Consider the following 16,537-nt stretch of genomic DNA (forward strand, 5'->3'; position numbering starts at 1 on the left):
ATGCCTTTATTAACTTTGATTTTGCTAACAAACTCTAGTTGCTCTCTCCGTTTGTAAGTCTTAAAGGAAAATTCCATAAAGAAGAGAAGAGGGTTCGTCGTTTCCCTTTAGGTTAGTGAATAAGTTCACTGGGCGTTTTGAATAAAAAGCCCATTGTAGTGATTTCTTATGAGCCATGATTAGATTGAAGTTTCCCATAACCCAATTTAGTCTATGTTCTCAATCAAATCCTTCCCCCAAAACCCGCTCCCTAACACCGCTCATGTTCTTTAAATTTGATTCTACATCGTATATGACAGAGGCTGCTGCAAATCACCAAATTGTTCTTTGGCAAAGTTGTTTTTGTTTATTTGTTGTCTCTTATACGCAAGTAAATCGTTGTAAACTATTAATTAAAATAAAAATATAAAAGGATCCCAATAATGCCACATTAAATAGGCCACATCATCACTTAATGCCTTCTTTGACGGACTGGGGAGTGACCAATTTGTATGTTTTCTGTAAGGCTAGGTATGCTCGTGTAAACCCCCAAAAAAAAATCCGCAAAAATTATCACAATGATATTTATCACTTTTTTTTTATTTTTTTGAAATGGTAGTACAAAAGGCATCAAAAGCGTCCAAGTGGAAAATGGTTTATTCTCTCATGCAGATTTAACGTCTAATGTTATTGCTCAAGCTATCACAGGAAATTTTTCTACAAATATTATTTTGCTTTGAGTACAGAAGATGAAGATAGGTCGTTTTCACATGCATTCACACGCTCAACTCCTCAACGTTTGGGCTCAACGGTTCAAAGAGAGCTTCCACTTCATTCTGGTTAACCTCCTCTAACTTTGCCGGGTTCCACTTCGGATTCTGCATGCACAATAAACACAAACCGATATTATTCGTTGTTCGTTGTGACATATGGAAAAGAAGATGAACTTATAACTTTGATGGTCTAAAAACAAAAGGGAAGGAACACTTTCACAAAAGCATAAAGATTGGAACGATTAATATTGCTGCTTCCAGTTTCAATGAGCTGGTTTCAACAATACTTTCTTGCCAATTTATAGGAAGGAATCTTGAGAATATTAACGAACCTGATCCTTGTCCACCAAAACTGCCCGCACACCTTCAGCAAAGTCGTACCGCAAAGACGATCTTAAGGCAATGCGATATTCAGTTTTCATTACACCAGTTAACTGGATTTGGACAAGTACAGAATGAGTACACAATATTTTCAGAACAGGCGAGCTACTAGAAAACAAAACCTATCAAAAGGAATGCAACCACATGATGAAAGAAACGAAAAGGTAGAACTCCAGACTCACTGTGGATAATTGATTGTCATTTTTCCCAAGTGCAGATGCAACTCTGGAGAAATACTTTTGTGTCAAGTAAAGTGAAAAGGGAGCACCCTTTCCAAGACCTTGAAGAGCTTCATTAGCCCACTCCACCACTGCAACACAACAATGAATCACCACCAACAACAAAACAAAAAGGCAAACCACAATAATTGACAGTGACACCCAAACCTCTCTAATAGACATGATAGATTTCATTTCATTATCAATAAATACATTCACAAACATACCAGTAGCATCTGAACTCTGTTGATGCTTTTTAAGTTCATCAATTGTCTCAAGAACTGACTTATTTGCACCAAATGCTGAAGTTATTTGAGGCAAAAGCAATCTTAATTGGGCTTCAGAATCAGGGTTGCTGCTGAATTCCCCCAAAGTTGTTTCAATATCCTGATGTGGATCTTGGGAACTACATCAACAATGGAGTTACTTTTATCTCAACAAGCCATTTACCAATGTGATGATGCCAACCAAGTTTAACCCATGTGCGCATAAAAATATGAAGAAAATAAAATAAAAGAAAGAATGTGGAAAGAAAATCAGAAACATACAAGTTGGTTGACAAAAGGGCCTCTTTTAGTGAACCTAAGTTTTGAGATGGCACAAAATGTGTCCCGAGACCTACATATAATGCATCTGATGGTGTTGAAATCCTTTTCCCAGTCAGTCCAAGATAAGCACCTAGAAACATTAAACACTATTAAACAACTATAAAACAAAGAATTGAGATATGAAGCAAACAGAGAAATCTTATAAGTCATTCTCCTTATTAATGAACTACTTTACTTAAATTTTGTAGTTTCTCCATACTTTCTGATTGTAGTGCCTATATGACTACTTTCTATAGTACGTCAACACTGGAAAAAAAGCTTGCACCAGTTTAAGGAAAAAAACTGCATGAGGATAAGAAAAGCATACCAACTGATCCTCCTCCTGGACTCTTTCCCGCTATATGTGAAAACCCAACATCTGGGAACAAACCAATTCCATTTTCTGGCATAGCAAGAACAGTCCTCTGAAATGCATCCAAACAAGAGAGTTTAAATACGCAAAATTCAGAAAGCCAGTGCAACACAATTGACATAATTGACAATATCTGCCTGACAAGGCAATTAACCTCTGTAACAATCCGGTAGCGACCATGACCTGATAGGCCAATTCCAAAGCCCATTGTTATGCCATCCATGAAACTTACATAGGGCTTCTTGTACTCAGAAATTTTGCATATCAGAGAATACTCAGCAGTGAATACCTGCAAAATGTGCAGCCCAAATATCATATCAGTAACCTTTCAGTCTTAATAATACTACAAATGGTAGCTCAAAAAAGAAACGCATGATATCCAACTAATACAAATGATATTGCCCAAGTTCAAATACAACCATCAGACCAAAAAAAAAAAGTACAACCAAATAAATGACCAGATGTCGTAACTTCTCAAGAATGTCAAATATGAAATTCCCAGAAAACAAAATTGTTGAAAATTAACTACCAAATCAATACATGAAGAATGCACAATCTTAGCTGCAATTTATGACATTTATACAATATTGAATCACCAAACCAAAAACATAGTGCAGAACTCATATAAATGAAATTCTTTAAAAGGTTTAGACCTATCTCAACATCTTAAATGTACTTGGTAAGAAAAATATTTAGGAGCACGTCCTAAAACCTACTAAATGCCGAAGCTTTAGACCAAAACACAATAACAGTACAGTAGACCTTTGTTTTTAATAAGAACAGTGGCACTAGATTAATAAGAGTTACATTAGTTTACATCAATTATGATGCTAATGCATGAGTGTTATTGTAAAAGGCTTGCTTTGCTTGTATTAAGTCTTAGTCATCAATGGTTTTCAAGGGTCAATGGTATTGCTAGTTGTAAATTCTACCTACTTTGAAAAGTACCAGAATTGCATATAATATGGTAGAGAAGACAGTCATCTTATATTATCCGGATTTTAGCAAACTGTATAAGGTTATGAGCCTGTTATTATCTATAGTTAAAAGGACACACAACGAGACCTCAATCATATCCGGCAGTTGGTTTTTGGTCGTGATCTGCTTCACATCACCCCCTGCAGGTAAACTAAAATCTGGGTCATCAATGAGACAACAAGCCAACTTAAGGGGCACCTTATATGATACAAAAATGCAACATAAAAAGGAATGAAAGGAAACAATAAACAACATGAAATGACACAGCAAGAATGACCAAGACCAACAACCTATCAAGTAAGAACCTAAACAAGAAACAATTCTAGATCAAAGCAAGCGTAATGTAGAAACCTTCGGCACAAGAGGTGTGTTTTTGTCCTTTTGGATTTCAGCAACAACCCCTTTAATATCCATTCCTGCATTTACCATGATTGATCACTCTCAAAACCTAAGACTCAAAAACAAAAATAACCGCCTAAAGAGCTAAACAGACATCTCTAGGAAAACATATTTAGCTACACATAATATTTAACGGAAACTCTATATCTTCTCTATGTTACCCGCACAAAAGGCACGAGCTGAGCTGCTATCAACCAAAACGCACTTCACATTTGGGTCTGATTCCCATTCATCCAGATAGCTTTTGTATTTAACATCCATATCTGCATTTTGAAATAAGTTCCACTTAAAAGTTTATACAAAATTCTTTGTAAAGCTAACTGCTTTGAAATAGCTACCAGACATGACATTTTATCACAAATGAACTGACGATCTTTGCATGTAATGTAATAACACAGAATTTTTGTTACTAATAAGATGCAATAAAATTCAAGCTTGAAAAAAAACAGCTCCAATTTCCAAATGCAAAAGCTTTCACGTCTATATACCTAGGTTCATGGCGTTGAGAGCTCTGGGGCGATCGAGGGTGATGACAGCGACACCGTTTGGGTGAACGCTACCCTTGACGAACTCATCGGCGCTGGCCATGATCGCGAAGGTTCGGAGAAGGAGAGGGCTTTTGGAGGCTTTGCACACAGAGAGCTTCGAATTTGAGTTGAGGAAGAAGAAAACGGACGATTTGCTCAGAGTTTGGGTAGCTCCGAATAAGCTTCGCATATTTCAGTTTTAATCTGAAGTGAGAGAGTCGGAGAGTGACGCTGTATCAGTGTGACCGGATTACCCTTGATGTTTCGGTTAAATTACCGGGAAAGAACTGCCTCGCTGCCAGTGCCCCGGAAGGAAAAGTTCTGACAGTGTGGTGGCGGGTAGTGATTGGACTTTGCTTTGTGGCGGGAGGGTGTTAATGGTAATTCAGGCTATGACCAAAATGTAAGGCCCATAATTAGGCCAGCCCATTGATCATATTCTCTGAGCTACATGGGCTTAGTAGCCTAATTTTTAAAACAGCAAGCCCAACTTTGATTTCCATTTCCATTTCATCTGGCTATAATATTGTGCTTGTTTAAGGAAGTGAGTTGCTAAATACACCCAAAGATTTACTTACTACATCCAGCCTCCAATCTGGAATCTTACAAAAATAATAAAATTTGGAGTTTTGGTTGGGAAACTCAAGGGCAAGTTGAAAATCTTGGATACTTTTTGGATACAATGTTCAAATTCTTGAATGCATGGGCCCACTTTAAGAAATATTAGAACTAGCCTAAAATCTTGGTTGGTGGCCACTTTGGATTTTTTGATGTTCATGTGTTCTTTGGAGGTTGCCTCCTCATTTACCCAAAAAAAGGAAAAAAGATGTCACTTCATTGCTTATTAGCAAATAAAAACTCCAATCCAAACACCAAATACGATATTGTACATGTCAAACATGGAATGATACGAAATACAAATGATATTAGGTAATTAGAGGAGAAGAAAACACTGGACTTCTAGTGCAAAAGTGAATACTCTTATCTACTTGAGAATTAACCGATTGCCACGGGTACCCAAGTCTTGTCGCTTCCACCATATAATTATTCTAGCTATATAGCTACTAATTAAGCTCATAATTAAACAAAGGGCAAACTAAAAACTAACTAATTAATTCACCCCAACGATATATGGATCTTGATTATCAAATTTAAGGCCCAAGACTTTTCCCAGCACATCAAGAAGCTCAAGGTGGGCAGTCAACTGTGGGAAATGGCCATTGGTGTTTATAATCTCCACAGTGGACTTTCCCTTGATTTTCTTCTGCATGTAGAAGGCGACCGAGTTTGGAACAACAATGTCAGAGGAAGTGTTGATGATGGTGCATGGAGTTGAAACCTGGTCAAGAACGTCTCTCTGGTCGCTGTAAAAGACGGTTTTGGCCAAGGCCAGCCCAACTTCAGGCCTCATTCTGCGCAGGCAATTGACAAACTTGTCGACAGAGAGAGGGTCATTTGCGTCCACAGCAAGGGAAGCGAAGCAGGCAGCCCAGTTGTGATAGTCGGATTCTATGGCTGAGATGATTTGTGTAATATCTGACATCTCAAACCCACCTTCATAGTTTTCTGTATTTATGTACCTATATAAATATATTTATGTTTATGCATTAATGGCATGAACAGAAATATTGTAACAAAAATAGCTAATGGAGCTGGGTCATGACAGTGAGTTCACCCCTTGCACCCAAGTTCGAGTTCCCAGTACTGTATATTAGATTAACATAAAGCAGTTTAGACTATCACTTCTATCAAAAAAAAGCTAGAAGAGGAAAATTGTCATATAATATATATAGCTGAAATTTATCTGTGGCCACAAATATATAGCTTATATCAAGTGTCTAACCAGAAAAGTAGAAGAATCCAAAAAAGAAAATTAAGGAGAAAATTATAAATCAGGTAAATAAATTACAAAACAAAATATGTAAGGCTTGAGAGAGAAAGAGTACCTAGGAGAAGCTCCAATGAGGATGAGGGTCTTGAAGAGGTCAGGTCTGTTAATGGAAGCAATGCATCCAATCATACCAGACATGGAGTGGCCAACAAAGACAGTGGATTTCAAGTTGAGCTCATCCAAGAGGGCAATTAAATCATTTGCAAAGGCATCATAGGAAGAATATTTGCTAGGATCAAAGAGGTCCTTGTTGTTAACAGCACCTGAGAAAGGCCAGTCAAAAACAACAACCCGGTAATGCTCAGCCAAGTAGGGGACGATTTTGTCCCACACAGACTGGTCTCCTCCATACCCATGAGCTAGAACTATGGTTTCTTCACTTCCTGATGAGCCCATAATTTTTGTGTTTATGGCTGATGAAAGGCTCTTTTCTAGCACCATTTTTTTCTGGTTTTTTTTTCTTTCTTTTTTATGCAGTCCACCAAGAATGATTAAGAGACAGAAAGACCAAGAGAGAGAGTGAGAGAGAGAGAGAGAGGGAGGGAGTTGTGGACTTAGGATGATGAGAGAGCTAGAACAATTGGGTTTGGTATTGTTTGCTCATTTGTGTTGGCCCTGGCTAGCCTCCATTTTATAGGACCACAGGAATGGATTATTGGGCAAATAAAGATAAATAGGAAGACTTAGTGCCATTAATGATTGAGATTATATTGCTTGGTGGTGCTTTTTAATTAATAATTAGTATCTTTTAATTTGTTGTAAAAAATTTAAAATAAAAATTATGTAGTTTATGTGGTTGGAGAATCACCTGTTTATATAATATATATATCTATATATATACTAACTCTTGAAAAGAGGAAGTTTCAAAAGTAAAGAACATGCGATGATGAATTTATGGTGATCGTTGGGATCATTAGTGACCTTGACTTTTGGTTTCTGTAGACGGCCTCCACTAGATAGAAAGAAAGAAAGAGAGAAAGACCAGAATCCTGCGTGTTGAATCTTATTTTCTGCATGTTGTTAATGGCAGGCACCCTTTAAATCAATACATCAATTCTAATTAATTTTTACCACTGCTAAGGCTAAGGCTGATCAGTTCTCTCTATATCTGATAATAAGACTTGAATCAGTTTGGGGGTGAAAATTATGCAAAACTTAAGACTCAGTTTAGTTTAATCTCTCATGATTTGCAATGAGCCAGAGCCACAGAAATTTGTTTAGCTGGTATTGTTTAATGATGAAATATCATGCTGCTGGTTATATAAGAGAGAGAGAGAGAGAGAGAGAGAGAGAGAGAGAGAGAGAGAGAGAGAGAGAGAGAGAGAGGATCTGCATAAGGTTTTGTGGGATCAATATGGAGAAAGCATGACCACAAGAAGAGAAGAAGATGGCAACTTTACTGGTCGTATAGTCTGTCTGGTACTGACCAGTGGGGATTTCATATTTTAAGAACATGGTTCTTCCACCCAAAAGGACCCATTTGTCTTTTTATGCTGATTGTGCTGTGACATAAGAAAAGTTTTGAGATAAGTCCAAGGCCAACCTTTTTCTGCCATTAAAGCTTTGCATGGCCCGCCACCACGTTCTTTCTATTCATCATCACAATTTTTAAACCAGATGCAGGAACCTGTATCATCGAAATCCAGACCTGTTATTTTCATATTTGATGTTTTTGCCATTTGTGTTGTCCCTTGGGGTTGCCAATGGATGGATAGTTCCATCCAACTAAATAAATTTCTTGATCGATTCCAGTTAAAATTTTCCATTATAGCGATTCTATACCATAAAAGAATCAATTATGTCGAACATGACATGACTAAGAAAAACCGATTTACGCCAAAAAAGGAAAAAGAAAAACCGATCAAAACTGCGGTAAACTCAGGAATTTGGCCTAGTATGAAACCTCTCTTCTGCTTATTAGGAATTTAGAGAATATGAATGATGTGATGGTAGATCTGAAAGTAGCCACTAACTAGTGGAAAAGACTGAAGAGTGGTCATCAACTTCCTATAGTTAATTAAAACCAACCTTCTTGTTCCCAAGGACAGAGATAAAAGACTTTTGGAAGATTATATTCAGATCCTCGCAATGGATTTTGTACTCTTTTTGAACAGATTTGGGGAAGATTCTCTTGTCAAAGTGTATAGTAAAAAGGAAGAAAATAAGAAAAAACAAAAGGAGAGCACAAAACAGAAAGCAAAAAGACCTCACAATTTGCTAAAACAGTAATTTACACGGATAATATATGTACTTGTCTTTCACAAGTTTAGATGGAGATATTTAGTTGAGTCAATTAGAATGTCTCATTTCATATGCTCTCTCTCTCTCTCTCTCTCTCTATGAAACTAAACCCAAGTTCAACTAGATATATAAATCCATGTTGTGACAACAGACAAGACATTAATTGAATGCTATCTTGTTTGGATGGGAGAAAGAAATATAGTTCGAGAACATATCCTGGATTCCTGGGATTCTATATGATCAGAAAAAGCATCCTCAAGAAAAGAAGGGATTGAGGCAGAGCCAATGGAAACAGACAAGCAGTGGCAACTGGCAAGCAAAGATTTTGTCTTTTCTCTCATGCTCCAGTCACTTTTGGCTGAAAGTAACTTTTTTGAACAGTTCAACTATTGGAGTGTTCATATATATAATTGTGTTTGTGTTGTTGATATTTCTATTATTGCATTTATGGTGACATATATTATTGGCAATTTGATTTGCAGGAAAAAAAGAAAAAGAAAAAAGTATTTCCATCTTGTCATGCATGATGCATATTAAGATTAATTCAGTTCAAATAAATAATTACAAATATTTATTGACTTTTTTTAATATGAAAATTGACACAAAAATCTCAGAATTGTTGTGTTGAACTTGAATCAAATCCTTCAGCCACCTCAGGCTCTCTCAGCTAACAGATGTAGAATTGATGAGAAGCAGGCCCCAGTTATGCCATGTGATGTAAGGCCTCGTTTGCAAAAACATGTTTGACAAGATTTGTCTTTAAGGCCACAAAGCCAGGAGAAAAGAAAAATATTTGTCTTGCTAATTAGCAAGATTTTGTTGACCACACAGCCAGCAAATAGGTTTAAAGTCTGAACCGAATCTTGGAATCTAAGAAGAAGCCGAATTTTGCCTTTTTACATGGTGGCTGCTCTGCTCATCCAAATTTACTGCTGTTCTTCTGCTCCAACAAAAAGCAGGTAAGTTGAATAGTTATATAATTTAACACATTTCACATGTGGGTGGTGAATAGTTATATCATTTATTTATGGGGCATATAGGGTTGTTGTGAATCTCATACCTAATACAAATAGGTCACTGTCATAATGCGTATTTGCAGTAACATGGATGCCTCTCTCTCTCTCTTTCTCTCTCTCTCTCTCTCTCTCTCAGGAGGAGTAATGGGACAGCTGCACATGCATGTATCAACAGCATGGAGTCAATAAAACCATGACCATACCCATCACGTTATGTTAAGAGCCTCTGAGTAGAACTTGATTCTAAAAATCACCAGTTATGAGTTCTATTTTTCAGTATGAAATCTTGAGTCTAAATCCGTCGCTTCAAGACAATATATACTTGTCTGTTCGGTGTCAATAACACTTGGTTGGCATATCCTCTCTTTTCAAGTGCCACTTAGATGGGATTATGCATGTCTTGGTGCAACCATACAAAAGGAGAAAATTAATTGCATGTTAGGACAAGGACTTAAAATGTTTAAAAGGTGTATGAACAAGCGGTTGCCTTATGTTTCATGCCAAAACTAATAGATCCAACCAGATTCCAGAGGCTTAAAACAACCTGGCATGGCCGAGAGAAAAGAAAAAAAAGATCGAAAAGGTATACTGGCATGGATGGTAATATCATCTTGTCTTGTGTCACACACAGGCATGGTTAAACTTAAATCCTGCAAGAACTCCTTTGTTGCAGTTTTGCCATTAAAGCCAAAAGTTTTCCAACTCGTTCAAAAGCAGAGCATTGACTGTTTCAAAAGGACAAAAAGGTGGTTTGAAAGCGTAAAAGCTAGTAAAGGCTGTGAAGGGAAAGAAAAGTAGAGCGAATTGTGGACGCTGGAAGAAAACTAAATGCAAAAAGGTCCCCATTGAAAACAGTTGAAGAAGACATTTATAGTTGCTTGTGCCATTCGACCACCCTTTCTTGGAAAAAATATTAATGATAATATCTTTATGCAGATATGCTCTCATTTATTGGGCGGTTCCTAATTTTGATTAATACTGCAATAACAAGCAGCCCTTTTAGAACTGCTTCCGGCTGTTGTTTCTGACCTCTTACTATTATGCTTGTCAGTTGCCTTTTGCATTAACTTTGAGGCTGGTAGGAGATGCATTTAATTTCAAAATCTCTGTTTTCTGATGGGGTGTTTCAAAGTGGTGCATTTTGATCTGCGAATGGCTGGAAGTTTGTCTTTTCAATTTGCTCGAAGCAGATGAAAAGGATCATAAATACAAATTTCTGCAAGTTTCGTTTCCCTGAGACAATAACACTATTTCTTTTCTTGAAGATATACAAAGATCCATTTCAATTTGTGAAGAATTATATATATCAGATGATTTGTTGAACTAGTAGGGGTTCAAGATCCTAACTTTTGAGTTTGAACAAGCACAAAGAGGGATGAAATTTGGAATGATGAAGACTAGTGGACCAGATTTAGTAAGATTTTCATTATAGGAATGGTCTTTTACAAATATGCCCCGAACCCAGGAACATCAGAACTCCAGTCTAATTTTTACAGAAAAACTAACTGTGTGTGCTGTGTGGAAGGATCTGTGACACCCTATTAATATTCACTTGAAGCTATCATACCTGTTGAGGGCAGAAAAGAACAACATTAGTTTATTACCATTAAGGATGATGCAGTAAAAGAGATAAATAGTAAGAATGTTAACTTGCCTGGGAAGGAACTCGTCGAGGAACATCAACTAGCCGCTCGATTGTCTGCAGCTGATCATAAGGTGCAATCTGCACCATTATATAAAAATTTATACATTGATCATAAACAATTTATTTTGACTTCAGAAAAAGAAAAAAAAAGAAAAGCAATCTGGGTAATTAAGCCATTTTGAATTTTGAATTTAGTCCACACTAATTGCGGAGATTTGGCATGCTTTGCATTTCAGTAAAAAAGGAGTTAGGTTGTCGTGATTCTCGTGAAGTTGACACTTTCCTTGCATAATGCTGGTCCGTTTCAAAAACTTTTCACAGTTTGCCAATGATGAAATCATCCAAGATATGGTTTCTTTTAGTTGATTAATTCAAACAAGACATTTTTTTTACCTGACTAAATCCGTCTGGCCACGTTATTGAGACGGCATAATTTCCCATGGGCCGAATCTCTTCAGGTTCAATATCTTCTGGAACATCAGCAAACTGCAACTTTTGCTCCCCTGTCCATTCATCCTGATTTTGCACAAAATTAGCCACTGAGACATGTAGATTATTGGGAACTTATGACAACAACCACAAAATTCAACAACGATGATCTCTCAAGGCCTTTTTTTCTTCCTAGAAAGTAACATTTTGTTTTCTCTGAACCTTTACCATTCAAAAGGTTTGGTCACTTCACTATGTTTCCCCATCAACTAGTCTATTCAACGTTTTGTTTCACATGCATTTCAACTTACACTCTAGATTAATCCAATGACTTTATTAAAGCTACAGGTAAGAATTTGACAGCCGGATTATTACTTTCTTGTGCTTTAGAACATAGTTATCGCTGATGTGGAGCGGAAGAAGCATGGTATTGAAGGGTGAACGTCATATAACTAAACATAATCTGCATGTTATATTGCAGCAATAGTATGCTACTTTGACAACAAACTGTACACTTTAATGCTTCAAAAATAAATCTCCGCATACCACACTTTGAGCAGAGCGGTCATTCCGTCTCACAGTTGCAGGATGGAGAAGAAATGCTTCATCTGAATCCGGTACCTTCACTCTTATTGCCTTGATAGATTTGTCGTAGGTCACAGCTGTAGACACTAGAATGAAAAAGGATAGTAAGTCATCGGAAAGAGACAAGTTTCATGAGAACAGCCCAAAACGAAACCATAAAACACACAGCAACTCTTAGTCAACAGCATGAGAAAGGAATAACAAACTCAGATATATGTTCCAACAGTGAGTGAATTGCAAGCCTCCAAACTTCGGCCAAACACAAAAGTCTCAACAATACATTTTAATTTCGAAGTTCTGAAAGTACAATAATTTTTTATACAAAGTTACTGGTACTGGGGAAATGTTCTGATACACTTTTTTAACTTAAGATAGGATACCTTGTTGGCGAATCTTAGCACACTGTTGCACAACACAAATTCCGATGTCCTGAAATGTCTTAGAAACTTCACCTAGAGGATCAGCTACCACTTCAGGCGTTCCACTATCTCCAGAAGCAGATAGCTGCCAGATATATGTCATCAAAATTTTAAATGGGTTCCTGCGTAGGACATATTTCACATAGACAAATATTTTCCGGCTTTTTATACTACTAGAAACAAATATGATTGACAGAGAAATATAGGACTTACAGTTGGTCTAATGGGAAGGTCAAACAGATTCGGGATACCGAACTGCTCTACAACCTGCAAACGTGTGCATCAAACTATTTCAAGTTTCAAAATACATATGCTTGCACATAAAATTCTGCTGGTAGTGCACAAACTGCCAGTACTAAGATTATCCAGATATTCTATAAAGAAAGAAAGTAAATTCTTCCATAATATGCATGCCTGAGAGCCCGATCCTCTACCAAATGGGTAATAACGTTTCCCATCAGCATCAAAATGGCTCATATTCTCGACTACAGCAACACATGGCACCTAAATGGATGAAAATGAGAATAAAAACATGTTGGATAAAAAGGTTATAAATGAAATTTAGCATGAACCTCACTATAAACTTGCTGCTACTTGTGATGAAAAGTTACTTTGTAATAATGGAGTATTGTGGGGCGGAAATACACACCTTAAGCTTTGAAAACATGCGAACTCCTTTCGCAACATCAATAAATGCTAGCTTTTGAGGGGTGGTAACAATAACAGCAGCAGTTAATGGAACAACCTGAAAATCCGACTTTGTCCAAATCAAAACGTAGAAATCTTGAATAGAAATAGATTTGGACAGAATATCCACATCAACATACTTCATAAGATACTAAACATAAAATGATAGCAAGCCAAACAGAAAAGCAGGACCTGGCACAAAGTAAGCTGAATATCACCAGTTCCAGGGGGCATGTCAACAACAAGGTAATCCAGCTCTCCCCTACATAGTGAAGTAACCAGATTAGATGCTAACTATGACCAGAAACATAATTTAAAAATGAATTACATAGATGTACAAATTTATAAGGAGCCCTCGAACTAAATCTTTTAAGTAGAATAATGGAGATTCATGCACATAAGCAACGGTTTCAAACTGAAAAAAAGGCACAGTGGAAACTTCATAAACAAAAGCTTCACAACAATATTATCATTGGATGGCAGTTAGTGATAGCTTCTGATTTGCAAATCAGTAAGAAATGATGTCATTATATGAATCTGACTAGCTACTTATGATTGCAATTTAGTAAGCAATGATGCCACTAACTTTGGACAACATGAATTGGTAATTGTCAATAAATCCACCAAACTTCATCAAACTTTCATATTCTTTCTTAAAGCTACTTTCCTACTCCATAGAAATATGCAGAACTTTGGCAGTGGCACAGTAATTAGCTCGTGAAGTGAGGATAATGATCAAAAGAGTTTTCATAAATGATGTATAATTTATTATTGGAAACATGCCATACCACTCAGTTGTAGTTAGCAGTTGGTTGATGACCCCAGAAACCATTGGGCCTCGCATTATTGCACGACCTTGTCCAGCAAATCCAAAAGACACCAACTTCACTCCCAAGTATTCAGTAGGAATTATGGTTTTCTTCTCCGGGTTCTACAGGAAGTTTTTAAACTGTCAGAATTGAAGCACTTTACTAATTGCAAGAAAAATTCTGCTAAATTTGTTGGTATTACCATCACTAGTATTCGGTTCTCAGGGGAGACCATTGTTGGTAAACTTGGACCGTAGACATCCGCGTCAAATATACCAACTCTAGCACCCATACCAGCCAAAGTATATGCCAAGTTTACTGCTACAGTTGATTTTCCCACGCCTCCCTGCATACATTTCACAAACAGCAGCAACAATACATAATTAGCAGAGACGGAAATTCAAGCTAAAAGATATGGCACCATCAAAAGTGTTACAAACAATAATCAAACAATAAAAATTGAACTGAAATATGAATAGCTCAAAAGCCACATACCAGTAACGGAAAGGAACCTAAAAGGACATGGAAAGTCTACCTTGCAACTAGAAACTGCTATAATATTTGAAATTGTCTGTAACCCTGCCGGAAGTTGCTCTGCATAAATGGGCCTTGCTGGCTGCGCTGACATAGTCACACTGACATTCTTGACCCAAGGAAGCAAGTTCACCACCTCATTTGCCTTTTGTTCAAACTGTAGAGCAATTGAAGCTTGTTATGTTTGCTAGTTCCTAAATCATTTTTCTCATACAATTTCAATTGCCCATAAAATGCTACCAAAAAGAAGTATAATAAAGTTAAAGATTTTTCTCTCATGATCATAGAAGATCAAAATCATGCAGCTGATGGCAACAGTTGCATCTTTCCATGAGAGATAATTCATGAAAATAACAAGGAAGAAATCAAAGAAATAATGAGACTTCACATAATTCCACTAGCAAGCAATATCAAACGCACTTATAAATCAAATCTACCATATCAAACATATGTGAGTTCTTGATAAACAAATAGTGACTGTGTCAATTACCATGTCCTTTATTGGACATGCTGGTGTAGTGAGCTCTAACCGAAAAGAAACCTGAGATAAGAAGTCAATATATTCTGGTAAGGACATTATGCTTTATACGTCTTTCATTGAAAATTTTCCCATACACGCTCTAAATGACCTCTCCCAAAGCCTCATTGATGTGCAGATCCTTCACAAATCCACATGAGACAATGTCTGTCCCGAAGTCTGGATCAATGATTTGAGACAATGCTTTCAGTACATCACTCTCAGCTGTCCCCTTTGACATTGCAGGAGCACCAGCTACATCTGAACAAAACGAATAGGAAAATGTAAAATAACTAGAAATCAATATCATCAGATTTCAAATAAATCTATTCAAATTTTTGTCACAGAATTGTTACTCATAACCATAGAAATATACATATATCCATACCCATAGAATCACAACCTTCATTGCATTTTTCCAAATTTATTAAATCAAAGTCAAAATATTTGGATCATTTAGTCCACTTCCTCTATCTGATTTTATATCAAATTCTTGGCACTTTTAATATTGAATGCCAATGTCTAAACTTCGGAAACAATTAATTATAAAGATAAATTCTTTTTGTAATGTTTTTTCTCATATTTTCTGGCTTTCACTACATATAACTCTAACAGCTCTTAATCTGAAACAGGGCACCCTTGACAAAACAAACAACTCAAACTTATCCACCGCAATAAAGTGAATTGTGCAATATGGGAAAATGGGTTTGGTCAAGATGTAATTATAAGCTGCTGGGTTTGCTCAAAGAAGGTGGAGAAAGTTCACCTTCCAAAGAAGCAGCTTTAGCTGTGAAGGAGCTCAATGCAGAGCCTCTACGAGATGCCCATTTAGACCTTTCAGGTCTTTGCTGCTGAAGAGAACAGAAAATAGCTGATGATAATTGAAGAGGCTTCTCATATGAAGGCAGTCCTACAACAAGAACCAAACCAAAGTCAGTGCTTGAACTTAATCAAAAAACGAGAAGACACGAGCAGAAGGAACAGAGCAAATCACCAGCTTCTTCATGGGTTTTTACGTTTTGAAAGGAGAGGCAGAGTGAAGAAGGAACATGAAGAAGTTGCATGTTTTTGTGAGAGAGAGAGAGAGAGAGAGAGAGAGAGAGATTAAGAAATGGGAGGTGAGAGAGAAGCAGGAAGTGATGAGTGGCCAGTGTGAAGTGTGAACCTCCTGTTTCGTATTTTGCGTGTCATGTGATGTGATGATATCTCTGAAATGTAATCTCATAATCTCAACAATCCAATCCGCTTAGCCGAAAACGACATCGTTTGCCTTGTGTGCTGACTTGGCGCCTTTATAACCAATCTGGTTGCTCAGGTTTCCGGGGGTGTATTCAATTAAGATTTTAACATATTTTAATTACATGATTTTAATGTAATGGATTTCAACCGGATTTGTAATTATATGATTTTGCTTATGATTTTAATAGATTGCAATTACATGATTTTACTTATGATTTTATTCACTTATGATTTTACTTATGATTTTAATAGATTACAATTACAGGATTTTATTTCTATGGGAGTATTTTTGCTCACCACATTAACCAAT

At 36.8% G+C, this 16,537-nt stretch overlaps 3 protein-coding genes across 6 annotated transcripts; all 3 read right to left on the reverse strand.

Annotated features, from left to right (window-relative positions):
• Positions 1-539: 539 nt before the first annotated feature.
• LOC110751054 (3-hydroxyisobutyryl-CoA hydrolase-like protein 3, mitochondrial) lies at positions 540-4,558 on the reverse strand. 3 transcript variants are annotated; one of them, XM_088244162.1, is made up of 11 exons: positions 4,177-4,558; positions 3,850-3,951; positions 3,628-3,705; positions 3,377-3,447; positions 2,466-2,600; positions 2,267-2,363; positions 1,900-2,029; positions 1,579-1,757; positions 1,316-1,443; positions 1,085-1,186; positions 540-857 (listed from the first exon to the last, which is right to left on the reverse strand). In XM_088244162.1, the coding sequence occupies exons 1-11, from the start codon at positions 4,403-4,405 to the stop codon at positions 756-758; spliced, it is 1,353 nt and encodes a 450-aa protein (XP_088100288.1). In that variant the 5' UTR covers positions 4,406-4,558; the 3' UTR covers positions 540-755. The 3 variants fall into 3 exon arrangements, with proteins under 3 accessions (XP_088100288.1, XP_021807164.2, XP_021807163.2); XM_021951472.2 differs by lacking the exon at positions 3,628-3,705 and having other exon boundaries at positions 3,377-3,429; XM_021951471.2 differs by lacking the exon at positions 3,377-3,447 and having other exon boundaries at positions 3,641-3,705; positions 4,177-4,556.
• A 475-nt stretch (positions 4,559-5,033) lies between these two features.
• LOC110751055 (alpha/beta-Hydrolases superfamily protein) lies at positions 5,034-6,721 on the reverse strand. Its single transcript, XM_021951474.2, has 2 exons — positions 6,162-6,721; positions 5,034-5,795 (listed from the first exon to the last, which is right to left on the reverse strand). The coding sequence occupies exons 1-2, from the start codon at positions 6,545-6,547 to the stop codon at positions 5,327-5,329; spliced, it is 855 nt and encodes a 284-aa protein (XP_021807166.2). The 5' UTR covers positions 6,548-6,721; the 3' UTR covers positions 5,034-5,326.
• A 4,043-nt stretch (positions 6,722-10,764) lies between these two features.
• On the reverse strand, positions 10,765-16,161 carry HCF101 (ATP binding protein). 2 transcript variants are annotated; one of them, XM_021951595.2, is made up of 16 exons: positions 15,983-16,161; positions 15,755-15,898; positions 15,101-15,249; positions 14,962-15,012; positions 14,473-14,628; positions 14,140-14,283; positions 13,917-14,059; positions 13,321-13,390; positions 13,091-13,186; positions 12,856-12,945; positions 12,655-12,708; positions 12,403-12,526; positions 11,984-12,108; positions 11,402-11,524; positions 11,018-11,086; positions 10,765-10,930 (listed from the first exon to the last, which is right to left on the reverse strand). In XM_021951595.2, exons 1-16 carry the CDS (start codon positions 16,050-16,052, stop codon positions 10,925-10,927), a joined length of 1,614 nt encoding a protein of 537 aa, XP_021807287.1. In that variant the 5' UTR covers positions 16,053-16,161; the 3' UTR covers positions 10,765-10,924. The 2 variants fall into 2 exon arrangements, with proteins under 2 accessions (XP_021807287.1, XP_021807286.1); XM_021951594.2 differs by lacking the exon at positions 10,765-10,930 and having other exon boundaries at positions 11,009-11,086.
• Positions 16,162-16,537: the final 376 nt, after the last annotated feature.

The sequence above is a fragment of the Prunus avium genome, chromosome 7, assembly GCF_965620075.1.
Source record: "Prunus avium chromosome 7, drPruAviu1.hap1.1, whole genome shotgun sequence".
In the NCBI taxonomy this organism is placed as follows: Eukaryota; Viridiplantae; Streptophyta; class Magnoliopsida; order Rosales; family Rosaceae; genus Prunus; species Prunus avium.

Bases quoted from the DNA above. Each gene is read 5' to 3' on its own strand.
- LOC110751054 (XM_088244162.1), bottom strand. From the start codon at position 4,405: ATGCGAAGCTTATTCGGAGCTACCCAAACTCTGAGCAAATCGTCCGTT. The intron at 3,448-3,627 runs GCTTGCTTTGAT...TTGATGACCCAG, and splicing joins GCCGAAGGTTTCTACATTAC to ATTTTAGTTTACCTGCAGGG. The intron at 1,444-1,578 runs GTATGTTTGTGA...GTTGTGTTGCAG, and splicing joins ACAGAGTTCAGATGCTACTG to TGGTGGAGTGGGCTAATGAA.
- LOC110751055 (XM_021951474.2), bottom strand. From the start codon at position 6,547: ATGGTGCTAGAAAAGAGCCTTTCATCAGCCATAAACACAAAAATTATG. The intron at 5,796-6,161 runs GTACTCTTTCTC...ATATTTATATAG, and splicing joins CTCATTGGAGCTTCTCCTAG to GTACATAAATACAGAAAACT.
- HCF101 (XM_021951594.2), bottom strand. From the start codon at position 16,052: ATGCAACTTCTTCATGTTCCTTCTTCACTCTGCCTCTCCTTTCAAAAC. The intron at 15,250-15,754 runs GTGAACTTTCTC...CGTTTTGTTCAG, and splicing joins TAAAGCTGCTTCTTTGGAAG to ATGTAGCTGGTGCTCCTGCA. The intron at 12,946-13,090 runs GTGTGTATTTCC...TCATCCATTTAG, and splicing joins GCATGTTTTCAAAGCTTAAG to GTGCCATGTGTTGCTGTAGT.